At 41.8% G+C, this 26,016-nt stretch overlaps 1 protein-coding gene across 1 annotated transcript; it reads right to left on the bottom strand.

Annotated features, from left to right (window-relative positions):
• Positions 1 to 1,581: 1,581 nt before the first annotated feature.
• ldlrb (low density lipoprotein receptor b) lies at positions 1,582 to 22,872 on the bottom strand. The gene is made up of 18 exons (XM_072683463.1): positions 22,571 to 22,872; positions 14,003 to 14,125; positions 13,145 to 13,267; positions 12,691 to 13,062; positions 12,313 to 12,435; positions 11,509 to 11,631; positions 11,175 to 11,294; positions 10,737 to 10,865; positions 10,417 to 10,588; positions 10,075 to 10,302; positions 8,931 to 9,049; positions 8,535 to 8,674; positions 8,049 to 8,190; positions 7,524 to 7,676; positions 6,846 to 7,052; positions 6,282 to 6,356; positions 5,993 to 6,156; positions 1,582 to 4,829 (listed from the first exon to the last, which is right to left on the bottom strand). Exons 1-18 carry the CDS (start codon positions 22,629 to 22,631, stop codon positions 4,788 to 4,790), a joined length of 2,616 nt encoding a protein of 871 aa, XP_072539564.1. The 5' UTR covers positions 22,632 to 22,872; the 3' UTR covers positions 1,582 to 4,787.
• Positions 22,873 to 26,016: the final 3,144 nt, after the last annotated feature.

The raw sequence follows: 26,016 nt of genomic DNA, 5'->3' as shown, positions 1-26,016 counted from the left end.
CTGCGCTGCACTCTTCGAGACAGGACAGTGTGAGCCTGATAGACTTCTGAGGCACGAACTTGACCATAGATCTTTAAATCTGTCCTCGTAAAGAAGACGTCCACAGCAGGTACAGGTGAGACAGGTGATACAGAACGCAAACATCAAAGATCTCCACTCAGCCGAGCGTCTGGTTTCTAGTCTACCTCCATACCAACCCAGCCGAGAGTCTGGGACATGGTGAACCAGGGTTCCGATAGGACGGGTTGCTCCAGCTGTGTTTACATGGGGAGATGGGTGCCAGGATGAGGCCCAGTTTGCGTAATGGTCAGAAGCAGGACATTTAAACACACACAGAGCATTTCTCTGACTAGTAGCTTGACTCAGGTCAAGACTAGTTTAATGGACCCTTAACAAAAGAGACTGTCCAGTTTTGACCTAATAGAGCCTCTTTTTATTGTCTAACCAGAGACCTCCTATCCTGCCTTAGCACAGGCAGCAGTACATTTGGGTTTGTAGCACTGCACTGTATAGATTAGGCCATTAATTATGCAAAAGACCATGTGGTTGCTCAGAGCTCCGAGCTAACAGATCTTCATCAGAGATATACAGTGTAAATTTATAATGAATGAAGAGGAGACTGAGAGGGCTTCTGGGTGTGTGTCTTTGGTGAGTGGTCTGGTCAGTACGCCTGTATCTCTGCCTATATATAAGGTTTCTTTAGAGAGCCCTGTCACTGCCCTGGACATATACTATATGTCCAAATATTTGTGGACACCCTTTTTGATGACTTCTACTTTAAATTGCACCGACCCACACAGCTTGTCTAGTCCCTGTAGAGAAGTACCGCCAATAGAATAGGACTCTCTGAATCGGATAAACATCATGAACCTATTGGCTCCATGCTGCTGCCTAATGCCAGGCGTGGGCTAAAGGGTGCTGAGCTGTGGAGCAGTGGGGCCGTACATCCTGACCTCACTAACGCTCTTGTCATTGACTGTAATCAAATCCTCACAGCTCTGAAATCTAGTAGAAAGCAGCGCAGACAGCTACTTCATGAAAACCAGGGGGAACTATTTTAAATACTTGTGTCCCAATACTTTTGTCCACAGTCTATGTTCCCTATTTAAAGGTAGCGAAGATGTGCTCTTGAGGGTGGCACTCCAGAGTGACAGTTAAAAATCAACACTGCATAATATCACCCAGGGGCCCCAGCTACTAGGGGGCCCTCAACCAGCATAGATTTGGATGTGAGCTCAAATCCAGAGCCATGCTGCTTTGCCATCAGCAACCGGAGTCAGACAGAGCACAATCGTGCTCCGGGTGGGTAGATGGCGTCTGTTAGCTGCGATGGAGCTGGGGACCTGGTGCTTTCCTCAGAGTATGTTGGCTACCTGGCCCTCCTAGTATTGGGGGCACTGCTAGTGCTAGGGGGTCTTACGAAGAAAACTCAGCTCAGCCTCCGTCCAAAAAAAAGTATAGGCCTTGAAAATACTGCAGTATTGAGGGGAAACCTGCAGAGGTTTGTGTTCAGGGGGCCCAGAATGTATTACTCCACCCTTAAGCGTCATAATGTTCATATTAAATAAACACAGACTCATATTTCTCATATTTAAAACATGTTTATTAGCCCAAAATAATGACCACACACAAGTCAGCTGTTGTTTTGCGTTGCTTCCTTCATGGGAAATATGATGTCAAGCCCAGTGGTCTAACAGGTAGGTTCTGTGCACTCAATCCAATGGACACTTTATTTATGCCTTTAGTAAACGTGTTGTACTTAAAAACTAAACAAACAAACAAACAATGAACTCCCAACTCCAAAGCCTCCGAAACATGTACAGTCTTGAAAGGCACAAATATTACAATTTTACGTTTCTCAGCTTTTCACATTGTGATTTACCCATGTGGTTCTCCTCCCAGGGAAGTGTCCTTGGACGTCATTCATACAACATAATGAGGTGAACATGGCTCATCTCTCGTCTGAATAGTGCAGGACTATTCGTTTTGCGCGAGGTCGACCTCGTCTTCCGCACAAAGCAAACAGACCAGAAAACAACACGGCAAACTGACACAGATACGCAATAAATAAAGCACGTTTTCAAATTTACAAAAGTCTGAGGTTTAAAATGTACAAACTCAATACAAAAAAAGCACTGAGCAACAGAGGAGGATATTTACAGAGGCACTATGTACACACTTCTTTTTTTTTTACATTTAAGACGTCTTGCATTTAGATCAAGTTAGGAATTCTTCATTCATTTCATTCATTCGACAACAACTGAATCTCAAACTGCTTTTCCTGAACTTCATCTTCTTGAATCCCACCCAACCCCCCACCCCAAATAACAACAACAAAAAAAAATCTTCATCAAAGGAAAAGTGGAGAACTGACAATCACCTGGTGAACAACACTTGTTTCGAAACCTGAGGAGACGCTCGATATACAACAGCATTTAAGGCAACATCTAATCTTCTCACACAGTAGCTCATATTATAAGGCATGTTTTTTTCGACCAAGGCTTGGAAATAAGACTTGCTGAAGGACCAGAAGTCCAGAGGGTGGAGCTGGATCTGATCCAACTCCTCCCCCATCGTGTTTTTATCGGACTGAACCACAACTGACTCCTCCCACCGTATCCTTCCACAACAAATCGCTAGTTTTCAAAACATTGTACTTACATTGTTGAAAAATTGCATATGATTGTCTCCGATTTCAGAGCATTTATTGTTTTGGTTGGCTAAAGTTACTCGAAATCATGATTCATTAACACGAGCAAGCTAACTCAAGCTTACTCAAGCTAACTTAAGCTAACTTAAGCTAACTCTAGCTACCTCAAGCCAACTCCAGCTAACTCAAGCCAACTTCAGCTAACTCACAACAGTGTTTAGGTAACATGCTATATGCTAAGATCTCTATTACACTTGGCTCACTTTACTAAGAGATGGCAAATCCTTTAGTACTTTTTACATAATTTTTTCATTCTTTTGTCTAAAACAGCTAAAAAGACTTTTTCGGCTAATATTATGTGAAATCCTGGTTAATTTATACGAACAAGCTAATGCTAGAAAATACTGGTGTTCCGTCCTACTATTGGAAACATGTTACATGCTAATATTCCTATTCCACTCGGGCCACTTTACCGAGAGATGGCAAATTCCACTTTTTACCCTGAATTTATTTAGCATTACACTTAAGCTGAACCAAAATATGGTCTATTTTGTAGTAAAACTCCTACGCCTTAGCTGTGCGGTATGGTATATTAACATTTACTAATTTATCCAATGTAGAGTTAAATGTAGAGTTATGAGTTTTGATGTAAACTCTTACAAAGAAATTGCCCGGCCATGGGGAAGATAATGTTGTTACCTACTAAACTGCACCAAATTTGTTGCGTTGCCTACCAATGCTTTTATGCCACTGAAAACACATGGGAGGAGTTAAATGTGGTCAGACTCCACCCACCTGACCTCTGATCCTCCAGTGAGGAGTACTTGTAGGGGGTGGGACAAATCAAGCTAAGCTACAGATGGAATTGCGCAGGCACATAGACGTCTGAACGCACAATGGTAACGAAAGAACAGGTAGTTCGTAGGAAACATCGTAAAGCTCAGGTTTCTTCTTCGCTCTTCACCAGAGGTAACGGACTGTGCGCTTCAAGTGCAAAATGCCAGCGTATCAAAACTGTACCCGCCAGCGTTTATCTCTCCCTGAATAGTTCTGCTGAGTAAGGTCCCTTTGGAAAGCTCATGTACTGTTTGCTAGTCCTAGCTAGTCCTGCCCTTCTCCGTTTTTTGGGGGGTTTTTTTGGTGCCATGATGACCTTCAGACAGCTGGCTACTAATGAACTTACACAGACAGCTTGGATCAACAAACTGTTAACTATTGACTAAAACGATGCATTTAATAAACTGTGTCGAGAAATCTCAGCGTGCAAAGTAATCTACTGCAGTCTGGACTGGGACTGGTAAAGGACGGCTGTGAGTGAACGAGTACAAACCGAAGGAGTATATCATGATATCAAAGCTGTACAATATGTAGTGCAACACAACGAGTGTTTAACCTTCATGTAAGAGAAAAAGGAACATTACCAATATTTCACTAATATGTAATATAGTGGGTAACACTTTTGTGAGAAGTCATTGGACATGTGGTTATAGTGGTTATACCCATTCAGTGGTTATACCGGTCATCTGCATGCCCTCTGCACTGTCCACACGCTCCAGCATCCCTCCTTTGATATACAGGGCATGGTGGCACACTACGGCCTATGTGAATTTCTAGCCATGCCCTTTGTTTTCGAGTGCCTACTGCTCCAAAAACAAGCTTATGAATGTATCATGTGGTCTTCATGTAGAACTTCTCAAAAAAGTCTTACAGGTCTTGCAGTGGTCCTTTATATTAAGGTGGAATTTAATGGCCTAGGTCATTCCTTTAGAAAGCTGATGGATGGAGCATTCCACAGGAATTTGATCAGAGAAAATGATGTATATATATATATATATATATATATAGAGAGAGAGAGAGAGAGAGAAAAGATATATATATATATATATATATTAATGGTTAAACCAAACCAAAGTGAGAGTGGTGGCTTCATGGTGATGACATTCTTCAGTGTCTGGAAAAAATGCTTCATGATCTGGGTTTCTTTCCTTCACGTTGGTCACGTTTCCGTTCGTGGTTATGTGGTTTATGTGCGGAGCAAATATAAAGCCAGATGGACAGAGTGTGAACTTTGACTGCTCTCTCTTTCTCTTCAGATTTGACCTCCCATGGGTTAGTCTGAGCCTTGCAGAGAGAAACGTCACGCCATGTCCTCCTCGTCATCCAGACTGAGCATCTGATGCTGAGAGAAAAGGAATACAATTATGAACATGAATTAAAAACAAATGCAAAGACAAAATCATTTTAGGAACTTCAATGTTTAGACTGTATGGCAAAAATCTCCAAAATAGCAGTTTTACAGGAGAAGAAAAAAAGCCTTCTGGGCTTGTAATGTAATAGTCAATGTAATAGGATTTGATTTTAAGCAGTTTGGAGCATTTCTATTGGTCCATTCATCATGAAATTTTGTCAGAATTGCTGCCTAAATTACATTATATCAAAACATGAAAAATTGAGATGATATAACACATACATTATACATATATATACATATACAATACTAGGGTACATCCACTGGCTAACTGAATGCACCACAAATTCTAAAGTAGCGAAATGGTTTGTTATGATATATATATATGCGTATATATGATCACACACCAATTTTTCTTGTATATTTGAATTCAGTGTTTTTATAATAAAAAAAAAAACAACTAATTTACATATATCTGCCTGTATATCAGCCTACAGCAGTTTAGCCCCACCCATTTACATTGTTGCTATAAGGATGTTACCAACCAGGCTGCTTTTGGACTTTGGAAGCACAATACAGCCTGTTTCATTTTAAGGCGTGAAAGAACTCCTCCTCCTTCTCCCAATCTGACATCCTATAAATTTACCACCCCGTCACCTCCTTTTAACTTCCCTTGAAGTCATTTCTCTTAGTCCCAGCTCCACTTATCAACAGGACTCCCTGCTATCTGAGTTCCCCCCTCCTTACAGTCTCCTTCCACAGCATCATATACTGATGGCACGGTCCGAACTCCCAAATTGTTTTTGGTACAAAAAAACACTAAATTTTCTACACGAATCTCAAAAACAATATAGGAGTAAGGACCTTGTAAATGTTCTAGGCCTGCTTCGTCTGTGAGTTCTGATAATGTATGACACAGTGTTTGAAATATTGTACATTACATAGCATCTTGGGTTAGGGTGCTTCCAAAAAACACAAAGAGTCATATTGCTAAACCTTGATGCTCTAGAATTCAGTGTATCTCCAGAAAAGCTAGCAAAAACATCTATGCACTGTGCCGGTTGTGTCCGATCCAAACCAAAGCTACCACAGCAGGAAATGTCCTGGTCCTAAAGATATGCAAATGAGCCTGTGCGGGGTGAGCATGGCCTTACCGATGGGTAAATGTATCCGTCTTGGCTGTTGCTCCTGCAGATGTGCACCTTGTCCTCTGTTGTTTTCTGATAGACAGGGTTCTCAAAGTGAATGGTGTTGGTGTTCTTTAGTCTCCAGTGTCTCCACAGCAACACGGCGCCAAACACAGTCAGGCACATGGCAACTAAAGGTGACAGAGGGTAGCGCACATATAACCATGAGTGCATACAGTAAACGCTGGAACACTCAGCTGAGTGCATTCAGTTGAGAGCAATTTTGGTGTACAATAGTCTGCAAAGACATACACACCTATCGGCAGGACCACGTAGAGAGCAACAGGGTGCTGGGAGGGGCTGGCGACTGCAACATAGCCATCGTTTGAACCTACAGAAAGATATTACAATAATGTTAGACATCTGGGATCTTCAATAACATAAAAAATTGCAGCATCATGCAAAAACCTTGTATCTCCAGTTTTGGAGATTTTCACATTTTCACCTAATCTGCATCTGGCAGTTGTTCTATATATTGTGTCAGAATTTCATGATGAACCAGTAGAAATGCTCCAAAATGACTTGGAATCAAATCTTTTTATATGGACTTCCATTAAAAATACAGAAGGCTTTTTCCTTCTCCTGTAAAGCTGCTATTTTGGAGATTTTGGAGACAGTCTAGATATTAAAGTTCGTAAACTAATTTAACCTTTGTACTAGTTTTGTCCTTTTCCTGTAAGGCTGCTTTTTTAACATGTGAGGTTTTGTGTGACACGCATCGGTTTGACAGATTTCCGCTGCCATGAGAGTTTGTATATCAGCTTGTGTTCGTGTGGCTGTTCTAGTAACACATTTAACGCATGTAAGAAGTGGGCAGTACCTTCTTGAGGGGTAATCTCAGTCTTGGTAGCTGGCTGCTCGCCTTTGTCTGTGTTATCCGGAAGGTTCTTCCTTCCAGCAGCACCTCCTCTGGCTGTGGGTTTTGGCTGGGCAGTGCTGGGTCTGGCAGGGGGTCTAGGTGTAGTTCTTTCTGGGACTCTGGGTGGGAGCGCTGCTGTGGTGCCTGTGCTTTCTGCTGCCTGATCAACTGTGTAAACGCAAGTAGGTTCGACATTCAGATGGGTAGAAAGACGAGAGACGTTTTGGCCAACAAACAATTCATGGGAGTTTCTTCTTAGAGAGATGCCCTAGACTGGAACACTGTTTGTATCCTGGTGTAGCGAGTGGGTTTTTGCTCCTGAGAGGACAAAAAGCTACGCCAGGCTAAGCTATGCAGCTGTGGGCCGCTGCAGTGATGTAAACCAGAAGACAAAAGCAGCTCATCATTTTTTTTACAATCCCACCATAAAAGTAAAAACACAGTGTTTTTATGCTGAGGCAAAATAACAGGGTGGTAAACAGGCTTCTAAACCACAAATCTGAGCAAAGTCACACACTGACTATTTCTACATCTTAAATACTTAATAAATGCATTCTGTAGCACCTTTAAACGCTCTTTACTGGCTGTGTACTGTGGAACTTATAGCTTATTCAGTAAGGAACTAGAGGCCACTCCTACCTTCCACACACTTCCTCATGTCAGGGCCCAGGACCATGTGATCGGGGCAGGCGCAGGTGTACTTGGGGGAGTGTTGATTAATGTGTGGAGCCGGAAGACAGAGGTACTCACAGCCTCCGTTCACTTGATTACCCTCCTTACACCAGTTTGTACCTGCATGGTGTAGAAACGATGTAGAAATGATATGAAAACTAATTAATAATATACTATATAATTAGAAATAGGCACTTCTTAATGTTCCTAAGAAAATCTAGTAATCTAGTTGATTAGTCATATAAAATTTGAAATATTGAAGTATTTTTACAGTAAAATATCATATATATTTATCAATAAATAACATTATAGCAACTTTTTAAAAAATATATATAATAGTATTTATAAATATCTAATTGTATGTTATGTATATATATATATTTTTTATATATATTATTATTATTTCTTTTATTATATTAAAACATGTCAAAACTGAATTACTGTCTAGTTACTGTCTAATTACTGAGTTACTGTCTAGTTACGTTTCCTCACCGTTGGGCTGTTTGAGGTCATGGTACAGCACAATGTCCTCAGGTGACACCAGGTTCTCCGCCACCCTCACAATGTCTCTTCCCGTCAGACGGTTCGCACTCATGATGCTGTTGCTGGACACATCCGTCCAGAACACTTTCTCCTACAGAAAGCAACAAATGGATTGGAAAGAGTGCAAAAGTCTTTAGGCACTCAGCCAAGTGAGGGTGTTATTGATCCACTTAGCCTGAGAAGGATTACAGAAGCCGTTCAGCTCTTAAAGCAGACCGACAAGAAAGAGGCTGATTTTCCTAATGCCTCTGAAACGCTGCCAACGTATGAGGAAGTTATTAAACTACTGTGTTGTTCCTTCAGGATCTCTGATCTCCCAACCTGACTTAACCGCGGGATTTCTCATTAAGAAGAGTTTATTGAGCTAGAACTGGCTATAAACTCCTGCTGAACAGCTGCAAAAGCCACGCGTTCGACACTATAACACACACGCACCTCAAACACAGTCAGCGAGAGTGGGTGGGCCAGCTTTCCCTCGTCAATGATGAGCGTGTGACGCAGGCCGCCATTGACCCCGATGCTGGAGAGCGTGTGCAGCTTAGAGTCCACCCAGTACAGCCGCTGGTTCACCATGTCTGGACAGGCATACATTAGAACTTTAGACTGGAGGTTTGCACATAATGAGCAGTAAAACTGAGTGATGCCAAAATAACACCATTACATAAATGTTTATTTTATCATTTAGAAATAGAGAATGGATGGAAATGTAGCCACTGAGTGGAGTGTTTTCAGCATTTAAGGGCCTGTGGTAATGTAGCACTCAGAACTACAACACCATATCAGTCCTGCGTTGGGACTGAAGGTCTGAAGTGAATGTGAAGGACTACCCACCCAGTGTGATGCCGTTGGGCCAGACGATATTGTCAGTCACCAGAGCTGTGCGGTCAGCGCCGTTCAAACCACTCTTCTCGATCCTGGCAGGGTGTCCCCAGTCTGTCCAGTACATGAAGCTACAGGGACAAAGTAATATTCAGATCATTAATGGATTCACTGACAACGCTTCCATTGAATATGAGGAAAGGCTCTGCGAATATGCTAATATTAACTAACTGTGAATGGTGGCAAGCAACTAGCATGCATGATGTATAGGTATAGTCATTTTAAGCAATTTTCTCATTTTACATGTTTCCAGGAGTTTCCATGACTGGGAAAAATAATCTCTAAATTCTTTTATGGGATCAGGTTAATATTTACAGGATATTTTAAGCAATTTTCTCATTTTACATGTTTCCAGGAGTTTCCATGACTGGGAAAATAGTGTAGATTTTTTTTTCAGGATCTGACAAAGATTTCTGGGTTATTTTGACAGATTGATCAATTTTCCAGGAATATCCATGACAGGGAAAATAGACTTTAAATAAATATTATTTTTAGGATCTTACTAATAAAAAATAGGATCCTAATAATAATAATATAAATAAAAAATAATAATATAATAATAATGGTAATAAATGATAATAATAATAATTGTACATATAATAATAATAATTTTTTAACAATTACAGCAATTTTCTCATTTTTCAGGAATTTCTATGAAAATCCTGGCCTCTAAACTCTTTTCCAGGATCTCACTAATATTCCAGAAATATCTTTAGCAATTTTCCAATTATCCAGGAGTCTCTAAATTTCATGGAAACACATGGAAACCCTGGTAATGCTAATTGTTGGCTGTTTGTTTTTATTTATTATTAGCAAAAGAATTCTTCTGCCAAACTATTCCTTAACCTGTAAAAATCTGTTCATGTATATGCCATTATTTATAATATTATATCTCAGTGTTAGTTCTAAGATTATTAACTGAACAATAAGACTTTAATTAACGGGTTCTCATTTGAATGAATGAATATTAGTACACTATAATCAGCTACATTATCATTAAGGCACATGTGTGTTTTTAACAGTGCTGTTGAACGGAGGCTCTTTTTCTTGGCGGTAAGTGTCTCAGTAATCCTGACTGTGTCAAACAGGAACTCACTTGCGCTCTGGGTCCACAACAATGGCCCGAGGCTTTTTCAGCTCCTCTCTGATCAGAGTTTTGCGCCTCAGTCCATCCGTTGTTGCCACGGATATGAGTCCAAAGACGCTGTCAGTCCAGTAGATGTTGCCATGGATCCAGTCAACAGCCAGTCCCTCGGGGGCGGAGATGTGGCCGTCAATCACAGTGCTGTGGTGGGAGGAGTCAGCAGCCTGGTCCACAGGAGTGCTGGTGATAAAAATGAAAACATGACAGATGTTTGAGGACAGTATATTTCATGAAACTGTAGATTAATTAATGAATCGTACTTTTAATAAGAATTAACAGAAACTGAACACCCACCTGTAGATCTTTTTGTGGAAGAGATCGGACCAGAAAATCCGCCGACCGGACATGTCCATGTCGAGTGCCACCACGTTCTTCAGTTTGGGGATCAGACATGTGTACTCACTCTTATCCAGCGTCATCTTCCTCACCTCATGACGATTGGTAAAGTATAGGTATGGGACGTTTCCTGAAGATGAAAGAAGGAAAAATATTTAGGTATGAGAAGAACCTGTTAAGGAACTCGTCTGTGTCAGCATGGGTGCATTAAAAGGGTGTCCACAAACATTTGGACATATCGTGTATGTAGTGCAGCTCAGTTAAACCTTCCAACATACCTGCCACAGCCTTGCACTCTTTGGTCATGAGGTCCATCTCATAGCCCTCCTCACACTCACACTTATAGCTGCCCTCCAGGTTCACACACACCTGAGAGCATGTGTCAGGGTCTGCACACTCGTCAATGTCTGGAACAGGCAGAAAAAGAGAGAGAGAGAGAGAGAGAAAGTGAGAACGAGAGACTAAGAACGTCAGTCCTGAATAGTTGTCCTGGCCCCACTTCGACTGCATCAACGACTGGAGACACGGAAAAAAGTGCCAATCTACAAAGAACTGGCTCTCCAGGACTGCAGCTGTGCACTCCTGCTTCAGGACCTTGGAGAGAAACTCTACATCCTACAGTCCTACAGCTATCTCCATTAGCAAGGTGTCCCCAAACAAGCAGTCCATACACTTCAAGCGCAATGGCAAAGTTAGAAGAAGGTTGCGGTCATCACCTTCACACCGTTTGTTGTCCACCAGCCGGTATCCTGCAGGGCAGAGGCACTCATAGCCGATCTTCAGGTCCTTACAGGTGTGAGAGCAGCCACCGTTGTTTTCTAGGCACTCGTTGGTGTCTGGAGAGAAGACAGAGAGAGAGAAGACCTTCGCTTACACTCACGTTTTTCCCACTCCTGCACTCCTCTTACTGTCTTTTCTGTCTCAGCCGTTTGGGCTGGTCGCATGTTTTCCCAGTAGCACAGTGCCTGATGCTGGTTTTCTAGCATGTCTAGCATTTCTAGCATATGGATGGTGATAATAATCATGAGGAGGATGATGATGATTACTCACTGCACTCTTTGAGGGGCTCATCGGACCAGTCCCTGCAGTCTCGTTGCTTGTTGCACACCTTGTCCAAGCTGATGCACTCTCCACTGCGGCACTGGAAAGTGTCCGGACCCTCACACTTGCTCACTGCATGGAGAAACGAGGGTTAAACAGTCAGGAGTCACAATCAGAATCAGCACAATGGGAGAGGTACGGACGATGTTACAACCAGAGTAACACGCTGACAGGAATGCATTGCAAGTGCATTAAGGGCTTAGACTTAGACGCTGACACTATCGCCTGAGGGTCGCGAGTTTGAATCCCGGCTCATGCTGCTTTGACATCAGCAGCCAGAGCCTGAGAGAGCACAATTGGCCACTCTCTCTCTCTCTGGGTAGATGGCACTTTCTCGTTACCCACTGTGATGCTGGTCAGCACAGGTGGCTGTTGGCTGATGTATCAGAGCTGGGGATCTGGCATTATCCTCAGAGTGCGTTGGCTGCTTAGTGATGCAGTATTGGCTGATTTCACATGTATTGGAGGAGGCATGCGCTTGTCTTTAGCATCCTGGTGTCAGGAGCATTGCAAGCGATAAGGGGAGTCCTATTGAGTGGGTGGGTTAGTTGGCTTAGCTAAATTGGGTAGAAAATTTAGTAAAAAAAAAAATATATATATAGAAGAAACACTGGTTCAGGATCAGAAAAGGAAAATGTGGTATCCTCCCATCTCTAGCTCTGACACTATAACAATGTGAAATATGCAGTTACGAGAACAGCTTCAGGAACATGTGAGAGAGTGGAATGTGTGTGTGTGTGTGTGTGTACTCACCAGTCGCACAGTCATTCTCATCGCTCATGTCCCTGCAGTGAAACTCGCCGTCACACTGCCGGATGCCTGGAATACAGGTACCATCGGCACACTGGAACTCATCTGGCCGACAGGTGGGCGCACCTGCAAACAGACACACACATTAACACGTTAAAGGAGAATGTCAGCTGACCCAATCTTAATGTTGTACATGTAATGTCCTTGTTTTAAACATGCTTTTAATATTCATATCAATGTTTGTAATAAAATGGAAATTTGATTGAATAATTAGTATTTCATTATCTCACAAGGTCCCCCTCCATCAACTCCACTGTAAACCAGACCTCGATCTCCGGTGGCTAAATAAACCATAACTGCAAAAAACTGTGATAAACTCACTGCAGTTGGCCTCATCCGAGTGGTCAGTGCAGTCGAAGCCCCCGTCGCAGCGCCACATGCCGTGGACACACTCTCCATTGCTGCAGTGGAACTCCTGGGCGCCGCAGGGCGTCGGCGGGGGCTTCTGCTGGCCGCAGTTCTGGGGCCACTCGTCTGAGCCGTCGGCGCAGTCTGCGTCCCCGTCGCATGCCCACAGCTGGGGCACACACACCGAGTTGTTGCACTGGAAGGAGCCAGCTGTGCAGGTGGGCGGTTTGCAGGACGCCTCGTCGCTGCCGTCCGAACAGTCCGACTCGTCGTCGCACACGAACGAGGCGGAGACACACTGACCGTCGGCGCAGCGAAACTCCTCCCCCGTGCAGTTCTTCAGAACTGGAGAGAGAGAGACAGCCGGTTAGACACTGGGATGTAACTGAATGTGATATCAGGGTGCGCATGAATGACGACGCCATACCACAGCCTTCCTCGTCCCGTCCGTTCTCACAGTCGGCCTTGCCATCGCAGAGCCACCGGGAGGGCACACACTGGTTCAGCCTGTCGCCACAGCTGAACTCTGACTGCTGACAGCTCTTCTTGCCTGGACATTAGAGTAACCAGGAGTTATTGATAAATACTGAGATTAAAAACTACAAATGTATCATCTGTTTTAAACATTTATCTACTTTAAACATTGTCATTTTTACTTGATCGCTGTTTTATTTATTTGTTTTTAATCACTTTACTGTTTTAAATAACTTAATTACTCATTTAAATTACTTTTTTCATTTATTTATTTTTTTATAAAGCTGAAGAACAGAGAATGGGGTGAAGGGTATGTAAATAGTGTGGCATCCATACTGTTGTTTAAAATAATAAATAAATAATAAATAAAATGATATATATAATAAAATATAATAAAAATAAATGAAATCACAGATAAACTAAAAGAAACAGCAATTTATTATTTTATTAATAATTAATTGATTTCTGAATTCCTTCACTTTAAATGAATTATCCAATTATTACAGATGTATTTGTTATTATTATCTATTTTTATTATCTTACTTTATTATTTTATTTTTAAGCTGAAAAATGGGGAGACAATGTGGGGGGATGGGCATATTAGGGAATTGTTCAAAATCAATGAATAAAAGATTAAATAAAATAGATATAATGATAGAAATAGATATAAAAATAGACCTAAATAGATATAGAGATGAAATTAAATGAAATAAATAATTAACTTTAAATTAAATTAAATGCATTAGCATATTTTCTATTAGCATTTTCTCCAGCCAGGTGATGAACGTGATCGCTTTGGCAATAAACTCACTGCATGTAGCGGGCAGCTCATCAGACCCGTCCCCGCAGTCGTCCATGTCGTCACACACCCAGCGGGTCGTAATGCATTTCCCGTTTGAGCACTGGAACTGCCGCTCGCCGCAGGTAGCCGCACCTGAACCAGCATGACGGAAGAGAAGAGGGTGACGGTTACGGCAAGAGTCACAACATTAGCGCAACAGGTTTCGGGATGACTGCTACTGCCAGCCATGTTTACAGTAAACCAGAAAACCAGTGTGTGAACCAGAGGCAGAAACGACAAAAGCTAAAAATGAGATTTCTGAACACCTGCACACAGTTTTTAAGACCTCCAGTAAGTCCTGGCTACATTAGTCTCGTGGCTCCAGTTCAAAGCTAAAGAAGCACAAACATGGCACAAACAATCTGCTTCAGGGATGGGCGGCTCACCAAGGTGCGAAAACTGGACCTCAGATAACAATAGCTGATATAGATAAGGGTGGGCTCTGGTGCCGTTGGTGCTGTATCGGACCCCAAACAGCGCTTGTAAAAAGTGGCGTAAGAGGTTGATAATGTGTAACCTAGAGAGGTTAATGCTTCACCACCTCACAACCTAGAATTACTTGGAAGCACTATATGGATCTTATCACATGCTATACAATCAAATGACCGTGACACACACACATACACACACAAACACTCCCTTATATATGCTGTATTTTGTGATTAGCCAGGTGTGGTAGTTCACAGGAAGTGTTGCAAATGAATGATCGCAAATCATAAAGCATCTGATGAACTTCGCATGACTTCGCAAGTGGCTCATTATACTACTAGCTTCAAAAATGATTCGAAGCCATATTGGAGCGTTTCTATTGGTCCATTCCTCGTGACATTTTGACACGACGACTTTTCAGATTCACATTATGTCAATAATTGACATTTTGACATTTACGGCATTTAGCTGACGCTTTAATCCAGAGCGACTTACAAGGTTCCTCGTATTACAGGGGCGGGCCAATGTAGCGTTAGGAGTCTTGCCCAAGGACTCTTACTGGTGTAGCGCTGCATAGTCACCCAGACTGGGAATCGAACCCCAGTGTCCCACATGGTGTGGTAGCTCACTGTCAGGTAGTGGTGCACCATCTGTTGCGCCACACCAACCTGAATAGCTGAAGAGCTAAACATATACACTACATGTCTAAAGGTCTGATCCCAGGCCTCAGAGAGCTCTTTGGAGTCTGGCCATGATGATCCACCTCCCAATACTGATCATGAAGATCAAATGTCCAGATGTTCAAACAGAGACGTAATGTCCTGATTTCTTCACATGACTGGATGTATACAAGACTCACAGAGAGAGATGGAGGGTCTAAGATGGTGTGTGTGTGTGTGTGTGTGTGTGGTTTCAAGGTGGCTGTCGTCTGCCGTTGACAGCTAACGTCAGCCACGAGAAAAAGGTCACGGCCACGTTCCGCTTCTCCTCTTCCCGTTATCCCTTCTTTAAGACTCGAGCCTTGAGCCGGCCACTCCGAGCGAGGACCACTAGCTGTCTCTTTAAGACAACAGCCAGAGGAGGAGTTTAGCAGTCACACCACCAGTTGCTCATTGGTCTCTCAGGACGTTCCGCATAATTCGGATGCTGCGGAGACACGCGGGAAGGCGGGGGGAAGACGAGAGGACTTGGTGAACTTGATCTGAACTGGATGGATGCTTAAGAAACCAGTTTCCATAAGAAACCTGTAATTCTTGGACACACACACTGCTGGTGACGCACTGCAGGCCTGTGTTGCAATAAGACTTTGCTACACTGACAGAGAAAATCTGAGAGGATTGGTGAAACAAGGGTTACTTATAATAGACAGAGAGAGAAGAGAGAGAGTGAGGGAAATTCTGGGCAGGCCGCCCACTGAGGTCTGGTACAACTATGTGTGTGTGTGTGTGAGTGTGTGTATCTAAAAGTGTATATATTCCCCCAAAACTACACCAGCTGTCATGGATAACTTGGAATTACGTTCTTCAGCAGTCCAGCTCTCCGTTTCCCACAGAAGGGATCGGGGACATTCTGGCATTACAATAAACCAGTGAGAATCAGTCCCATGTTTTTTTACCATTTCGCAGATGAGGTCATCACACTGTGTTAACCAAAAGTGGGAAACACCAGCAGCCTTTCTTTTTCACCATCCTGATGACCATAAAAACCTGCATGTGCAACAGTGCAACAGTTAGCACTTGCGCAATAGGGGTTTTTGCCTAATTAACATAGCGCTTTTCCCAAACCCAGCGGCTTAAAGCAGATTAAAGACTGTTATTAAGCTGATAATACTACTGAAATTCTCCTTATTAATAATATTATTGGCCTATTGTGGCAATTTATATACACAATTGAGGCACTGTGGAAAATGCAAATTTAAAATCTGTTATAATTCAATTATTTAATAATATAATTATGTATTAATTCATATATTCGTTTAGATACCTTGCAGTATTTTTCAAATACATTTTCTGTCCAAATTTTCCCATGTTGCTCTTAATTTGGTACTGCCAACGTTCTGAGGAAAGTGCGGGGTCCCCAGCCCAACCGCAACAGCTAACAGTGCCAGCCAACAGCGCTTAAGGGTGACAAGGAGAGAGAGCGGAGAGGGCATGGCCAGTTGTGCTCTCCCAGATTGACATTGCATGGTTCAAGGTTCAAAATCAAGACCCCCAGGCCATGAGACCAGCGCATTAGGAACCCCCTATATTGTAGCTTTTTTGACTTTTACTTTTAACAGGCAGAAATGCTGAATATGGGGGTCTTTTAACCCTTACACACTATAGCATCGCTGCCCAGCTAAATCTTGGAAGACATCTGGATATACTGCAAATTTTCACTCCTATCATCCACCTTTATCCCCCAGTCAAAAACACTGTGTCTACATAGACTGCTGATAATCTATAATCTAGTCTATATCAATAATAATAAACAACAGTAACTCTATACCTCTAAAATGAGCACACTCAGTAAGATACAGTTCAAGTGCACAGTGTTTAGGACCCTCTATACCACCCCACCCCTCTATAGGTTCCCCATACATTCATTCCTTATTTACACCACAGGTGCTGAAACTAGGTCAAACCCCAGCCACAACCGACCCCCAGCTTAAAACCAGACCCTGAGAAACTGGGAGGAAACTGGAAGGAATGTAGTGGCAGAACTGGATTCCATGAAACACAGAGAGAGCTCGTTTGGCTGGACCCTGGAATGAGCCCTACATCTGTCTTGTCTGCCTAAGAGCACCTAAGACCGACCATGTGTTCTCATTCGTGAGATCTACGCTAGCGTCCATCGTCTCTCTCATATCTGACTTTTTACTTCCATAAATAGTTTCAGAATTTTAGTACATTGCTGATAGAGTGTATGTTACCCAACTCCTAGCTATGGAATATTGCATAACTCTGGGTAGGACTCAAATAGCCACCCCTCGCCCTCTGTAGCAGAACTTGCAGTGACTGTTAGTGGGAAAAGATGCAGTGGTGCTTATTATGACTTGGTGGAGCACATGCTGGCCTTCACTAGCCGTCAGCCTCTTAGCGCTGGTAGCATTGTGGGCTGGGGGAGTCCTAGGTAGTGGGTGGGATTGGAAATAGAACCATATTGGAGAGAAAACTGAGGAAAATCCCCCAAAAAGTCTCTATTAACTTAAATTCACCTGAAATTGATGCTGATTTTTTAGCGTTCTTATATTTTATCCCACAGAACAGAATATAATATGTAACGAGGGAGCGCCAACAGCAATGTCCAAACTGCAGGCCATCCTTCTGCCCATCTGCCCAAAATAAATGTATTATTGATTGTATGTTATTGAAATTTGTTATGTTGGACATCATTTAACCAGACAGTTCTTTACATTGTGTAAAAAAATCAATAATTGGACCAATAGAAATGCTGAAATATATTTTTCCATTGACTTCCATTGAAAGTTGGGAAAGTTTTTTCTTTCTCCTGTAAAGTTGCTGTTTTGGATATTTTACACAGCAACGACTTATTAGGATTAGGACTTATTAGGACTGTCCCCGCCCAACATTTTGCCTTTACGTTCTTTCCAGAATTGGACTAATTAAAGTTTCATTAATTGAGACAAAAATCCCCAAATCCCTCGTTATTCCCACTGAGTTTGGGAGTACAGTATTTTCCCAGTTCACCTCTCATAACACAAGTTACTTGGAGAAACTAGGTCTACGCAGCTGCTTGTGACCGCTCAGCCCTCAACTCTCCTTCAGTTGAGGAACTAAAAAATAAAGACATCTGACGCTTTTAGGAGCTCAGCTTACCGTCAAAACTAAAGCCGTGACGACCTTGCCTGCAGTTATTCCTGTGGTGTCGTGTCAGGTTCATTGTGAAAACGCAACCTGGATGAGAATACCAGACCAATCTGATCGCAAGCCTCGCAGAAATGTCACTTTCTATCAGTGAAAAAAAGGACGACATACAAGTAGAGCAAAAAGCGCCAAACTGACCGACACGTGGCTAAATGGCCATAAGGCCAAATGTAGAAAAAATGTGGAATGCCTTCCATTACGGAAACAGTCTGCTCATAGTATTTGGGTCAACAGCTTCTGAATGCTTGGACCCCTTTCTATTCATAGTGGACTAAATAACACTGGACAGTAGCATATAGCTGCCCTGGAATGCAGGAATCACCTGACACTTAACTTATCCTCTTTCAGACACCCATACGCTTTTATTTAGAAACACACACACACACACACACTCTCAAATACTACTGCTACTATATCATGGATATATATATATATATATTTATATGGATACATATATATATATATATATATATATATATATATATATATATATATATATATATATACACACACAAACACACACACACATATATATGTGTGTGTGTGTTTAACTAGCCCCTCATGTATTAATAGAAAAAGCCATATGAGGTGTCAGAAGTCAGGTCTACCACATCCTGAGAGACGTGACGTACTGCTGTGGTGGCATTTTCAGCTCAAGTCATTAAAACAAATTCACAAACTCCAGACACTGTGACAGGGTGGTAATTATCAGGACCTGACTGATGTTAAGACGTTTTTACCTGAACTAATATTGATTAACAGAGTTACAAATGAATAATTAATAATGTTGGCCAAGAATTCAATAAACTCACGTACTTTTAGTTAAACTGTGCTTCACTTTAAACTGATACGCCCGATTTTGTATCTCAATACATCAAATACACAACTTGTTTAGATGTTACATTTTATTTAAAGGAACTAAACCCCTTTGTTTTCATTCATTTTTATTAATATGTATGTTGTTCGTATGTAATAATAGAAATATTGTATTTTTATATTGTATAATAGAACAAATTTATTGCTTTGATGGTTTTTATTATATTGCATGTGTGCATGTTATTTGCATGTCTTTTTAAACCCTCTCTAAAGCAGTATAAGCTTTTCATGATTACTTAAAAATATATTATTGGATTTATTATTTAATAATATTATTATTATTGGTAACAACATCCTGGAGTGTTTTTTTTTTACATTTAAATTCTTTTTATTATTATTATTATTTCAAGACACAATATTAGTGCTTTATTGGCTGATGACAAAACATCATGAAGCCCTAATACTGGTCTGCCCCCCAATTTTTTCCCCCAAATTTAGTCAATTCCATTTCTCGACTCCATCATCACATGATACTACCAGTGTGCTTGCTACCAGTGCTGGGAGGGTGAAGGCTAAACTGTACTCGTCATTTTAACATATTAATATAATAACATATGAACACACTGCGCATATTTTAGGGCACTTTTAATCTTTACACCTCGACTGCAAAGCACTGTACAGTACTATGAAGGATCTGCGAGTACTTTACTCCTCCACACAACAACTCCTGAGAAGATTCAGGTGGGCTTTTTTTTGCCTTGTCTTACCAAGAAACACCACAGTTAATCATTGTCCATCAGTGGGGCTATGCATATTCCGTTCTGTCCACACCTCAAGACGTCCCCCCCTACTATCCACTGCGCAATCCTACATTAAAAACCACGTCCCTTCCTTCCCCTCTGCCTTTTATGGGTTTACGCGAGCGCTGTGTTTACTTACAGAGCGTCCGTGTGTAAAGTTCACGGTCTGGCCTGCCTCTCCTTTCAGAGTTAATTTATTACCGCACTGTGATATGCATGAACACTGAGCTTTTACCCAGGCCCAGCTCCAGCCCCCCCTACAAAGACTTTATCTAGCCACCAATAAAACAAGACCTTGGCTGTGAGGCGCTGCATTGCATAAGCATATGGGCCTCTGTGTGGTAGGTGTTTAAGGTCAGAGGAACTGTTAAGGACACATGTGGCACTGGTTTATCGTCCTGTTTCGAACGGCAGTCCTTACATGATCCGACAGCAGGACAGGATAGGGGTGTGTGTCCGTTTGTGTGTGTGTGTATGTGGAAATGGAGGGCGTAGCACCTTTATCAGGCGTGACCTTGCATTTATTTGGGCAGTACAGTGAGAGTGAGTTGAAACAATCAGTGGTTAAAACAGCCGTTAGGAGCAGAAGTACAAGACTCTACTCCAATTTCGCTTCTGCTTTCTGAGGGAAAAGCCAGGCTTTTACAGTGGGACACTTACTAAGAACTTTATTAGGAACACCGGGTAGGGCCTTCCTTTTTAATGGCAAGAATTCCACCAAAAACACACTCCTTTTAGGAGCACCCTTAATATCCCCTAAAAGCCTGTGGCCCGCCGGCGGGTCGAAAGTGTTACTACAAAGTCTTATTACCAAATAATAGCCCCACCGGTTTGTACAGAAGTCCCTGTAATTACTGAGTAATACACCTTAGTGTGTAGAATAGGCCTTGCTGTGCTAGAGGGTTAATGCTGCGAAACTCCCGTTCTACCACATCCCAAAGGTGTTCTTCTAGATTCAAATCAGGTGACTGGAAAGGCCACAGAAGAACACTGAACCCATTGTCATGCTCATGAAACCAGCTTAAGACAACATCTGCTTTGAAGTCGGGTGAATGAATCGGGTGCTGATGGTCAATTACAATACTTAAAATAGTCCAGAGGAGCTCGAGTAATGACTGATTGACATTGACATACGGGCCCAAAGCACACCAAGAACACATCATTACCCACACCATTACACCACCGCCTCCACGCCACCGCCTGGACTGCTGACACACGGACGGCAGGTTGGGTCCATGGATTGGGTCATGCTGTTGGTGCTCATTTCTGACCCTAGCGTCTGTAGTGAGGTGTCTCGGCAGAAATCTAGGGACCGCTGTGCAAAAAAAAAAACCTCAAACCAGTGTGCAAATCACTGAGATCGCTGAGATCACATTTCCCCCGGTTCTGATGGTTGATGTGAACATTACCCAAAGCTGCTGGCCCATGTCTGCATGACTGTATGCGCTGCAGAACTGCAGAAATGAGTAGGTTTACAGTACAGTGGGAAAGTTAGTGGGAAAGTTTATTAGGTGTTCCTAATAAATTGCTCAGTGATTGTATGTGTCAGCATTATTGATCTAGTCAGAATTAATCGTGGGGATCATGTTAAATCCCATAATTCAGCCCCATCGTGGGTTTCTGGCCGCACCCAGCACAGTTCGACCGGCTTGTTTTTCTGCCACGCCCACTAACGAGAAACGCCGCATCCACGACACACAACAAACCGGCTTGCTCTCCTATTGGCTGCAGCGCCGCCTGCTCTCTCGGTCTGACCAATCAGAGCGGCGATCGCACATCCCATTCATTCCATTGTTAAAAAAAGCCCATTCGGGTGTGTGGGAAGTTAGCTAAATGTTACGGTAAACGACGCACATATTTACCACAAAATTATTACATTTTGATATTATCCTTTCTTATACCCTCAGAAACTGATGCGGCGAGAAACTGAGGTGAAATGTCAATCGTGGAAAAATCTAGAATGACAATCCCACCTGGGATGCTCCCTTCTTCCTCCTCCTCCTCCTCCTCTTCGTCCTCTTCTTTCTCATTCTCGCCATCTAGCTGTAATTTACCTCCTCCTGATGTCCGATTAGGACATAAACCTACACTAGATACACCTACATGCTTGTTTATGCTAGCTAAATGCTAAACTCCACTCGCTATTTCCAAATATAACACATGTGACAAACACTATTATTATTATTATTATTATTATTAATAATAATAATAATTACAACAAATAATTGTCATCAATTTTCATTTTACAGATGAATTACTTCCCAGTTAAGCTGTTTCCCAGTCCCAGTTTAAACGCCCGGTAAAGTTAGAGGCACGGCCCCAATTCTCACATCGCTCCCTACGTAGTGCACTAGCTAGCTAGCTAGCAAGATCACGAAGCAGCGGCATTTACACCCAAAACAGTGAACTAAATCCCAAACAGGTGGTCGTGCCAGCTATGGGTGACTGTAAATGTCGTTCTCGTAGAAATACACCACGCCTGGCAGCTATTTCATCGCATTCCTAAAACACTACATAGGGAACACGGAGCCGAATTGAGATGCAGCCTCAGACTTCTATCTCAGTGATGCTAGTTAGGCGTAAATGAGCGCTTGGGCGCCAGTGTAATGTTCATTACGTCTACTTACGTGTTACAGTCAAGCAGGCGAGGCAAAGCAGCACACAGCTCAAGATCCACCGTAGCAGCATCTCTTGAAGAAGGCTCGAGCGGAGCTCTGAATGGAGGCTGGCAGGCAGGATGCTCTGGACCTCAGCGAGCAGGTTGGTGACGTTAGCTGTTTAAGGTGGAAAAATAGACACCGGCTGGAGTGTGTGTGTGTGTGTGTGTGTGTAGTAGTGTGTGAGAGAGGTAAAGTGTCCTGGTGCTGTATCAGCGTCTCATTAAACTGTCCAGTGGCAAATCTGACCGGTTTCAGCGTGGTCCATTGGGGTGGGGGCGTGGCTTAGAGTGGTGTGATATTTGAAATGCTGTACATCACCATATGGGGCGGGGCTACGCTCACACGCCACACGCTCTTATCTGAGGAGCAGTTTATACTATGCACACACACACACTCACACACACACACACTCACACACACACTCACACACACACACACTCACTCACACACACACACACACACACATATGCATGTTTGAATGGTTCTCAAGAGCAATAATGTGTGTGTATCTAAGAGAAGCAGCAAACACACACACACACACATGGTATTACTAGGGTTGTGGACCTTAAAGGAGGCTGTGTGTGCTTTACTACACTGTTTACTGGGCCTGCTGAACCTAATGCAGTGAATTTACTTGTCTTCATCATTTCTATGGAATTAAATTATGCTATATTAGCACAGGTACTGTTCGTTGAGGTTCATTAGACTACATCACACTGGTTCCTCAGATGAAATCCCAATTCACAGGCTATGAAGCTAATTATGACCAGGTTCTGAGCACTACTGTTGAGCATCGCACCAGAAAAAAAAAAAACCCCACCTCCGACAGTGACTTAAGTAACGTGGTTATGTATCTCCTCCCATCATCAAAAACCATCATCCCCTGGGGGGGCACGGCTCCCTGTTGGTGTACCATCTGGGAGATCTGTAAGCCTGTAATTTTGGCTTAGCTTTGGAGATGTCAATAGGCCAGGTAACAGGATGCTAAATCAATATGTGCTGCAATAAGTGAAGGGTGGTGCCACAGACAGGCCTTTGAGGCCTAGTAGGGTAGGACTATGCCAGAAGCATGCTACAAAACAAGGGTCAGACCAAATTGGTGATTATCAGACACTCTTATTATCAGATTTTATTCTCCTCATCATTTGGCATTCAGTGCAGAGATTAAACACAAGTACCTTTGAGCTCCGGCTGCTGAACGGGCCAATCGTGTGAGCAGGGCAGGTGGTGTGATTGATCGCCAGGCTTTTACCACACAGCCCTGCTCTGATAATGGATACTAAATTTACCACAGAGCGCGTCTGAAAATGACCTCACACCGACTCGAACATCGTCTTCTATCTTTGGGAGTAGATGTGTTGGTGTAATGTAATGTACTGTATCTATGTGATTATGGGATGACCACGTCTGAATGAAGCACATTCGATGCATGGCTTTCAGTGAATCGGCAAAATCAGGCACGCTGAGTCGGGTCTCCAGCAGTGGAGAGAGAAAGAAGCTCATTTGCATATGATAAATCTGACACAGCTCTGGAGATGCAAACATCTGTTTATTCAAATCGTTCCTTCCCTCAAAGATTTGCAAATTTTCTGTCAAATCAACAACGCTGGATTCCCCAGTGTGGATACACACACACCAGTGAATGAGAAGATACTGAGATATTATTAACGCCGGGATTATTCAGTAATTAACCATTAAGACTTAGTCAGGTACTTAGTGAGTAATTGCTATAAACTACTTAATTTCTACAATTAATGAAATACTATGAATTATTCACTGATTACTTTCAGTATCTGCTATAAATGTAAATACAATGATGTACTTTATTATTTATGTAATTAGTGTAAGTATATAAAGTATATATAATTAGTATTTACTGTTGTTACTATTATTCAGTAATTACATAATATTCATTATTCTGTAACTACCTTCAATGAATTATTCAGTATCTAGTTTATATTATTTTAGTATTTACTGTGGGAACTACCCACTGTGAATTACTCAGTAAATACTGATATTTACAGTATAATTGATACATTTTGTATTTACTATGAATTAATAAGTAATTACATACCACGAATTAGATACCAATTACATACACACACACATGGTATTACTATGGAGTTTACATACCAATGAATTAGTATTTACTGGTAACTACAAACTAAGAATTGTTCAGTAATACTGATATATTCAGTATCATTTAAAAATGATTATTTAGTATTCACTATTAATTATTCAGGAATTACATACTATGCATTATTCACTGGAATTTATTATTCAGCATCTACTATATTTTTTCTGTATCAACTAAGAATTATACAGTAAATACTATGATATACTTTATATACTTTTTATAATTACTTCTTACAATTATTAATCAGTAATTACATATGAATTATTCTGTAACTGTCTACAATTAATTATTCAGTACCTACTATGAATGACTCAGTATCTAGTATACTATCTAGTATTTACTTTGGCAACAAACCACTATGAATTATTCAGTATCTGCTATGAATTATTCATTATTTAGAATGTATTAGTTAGTACATACTATTAATTATTCAGTAACTATTTTAAAATATGTAGTATATTCAATGAATTATTTAGTATCTAGTATACATTGTTAGTATTTACTAAACTATGGTAACTACAAACTATTTTAAATAAATTATTCAGTGCACACTATAAATAATTCAATATCTGCGATGAATTATTCAGTAGCTACTATAAAATATTCAGTTTTTACAATGAATTATTCAGTGTGTATTATAAAGTACTCAATATTTACTAGTAATTATTGAACAGTATTAATTCTGTACTAAAAAATACTACTGTATTTTACATGAATCTGATGAACATGAACACAACATGGAGGAGAATGGGGGGGTTATGTAAATAAATATGGTTTAATTAATTTAACAAGAACACACAGTGTCACTGCTGCAAAGCACCAGAAAGCTGCTCAGGAACTAACAGCGCCCCCTTGTGGAGAATTGCTATCCTGTTAAACCTGAGTGAGTGAGTGCTTGGCGTCTTAAAGGGGGAAAGCACTGGCTGCTTCAGTGTGTAAGCAAGGCTATTGCTAGCACGATGGCTAATGTGTTGTCGCTTGCCGCTCGCTTATATTAGCAGCAACAACAGCGTAGCATTTTACTCTGAACCCTGCATGTGCCCCTCTCATCAGTACATTGTGTATGTGTGTGTTCATGTGTGTGTACTGTGTGTGTGTGGTGTAGCCCACTGATGTGCTCACACTGTTCTTGTAAAGAGAGAGGGAAGCATGTTAAGAATGCAGAGAGAGCTGCTCAACCACATACTGCATACAGAAGTCCCTCCTCAAAACATACCACACACTCTTACACACACACACACACACACACACAGATAGCCTTACAGTGAAATGTGTG

Source organism: Salminus brasiliensis, chromosome 7, assembly GCF_030463535.1.
Source record: "Salminus brasiliensis chromosome 7, fSalBra1.hap2, whole genome shotgun sequence".
Classification (NCBI taxonomy): Eukaryota; Metazoa; Chordata; class Actinopteri; order Characiformes; family Bryconidae; genus Salminus; species Salminus brasiliensis.
Note: the sequence above shows the minus strand (reverse complement) of the source record. Positions and strands in the feature narration are given on the sequence as shown.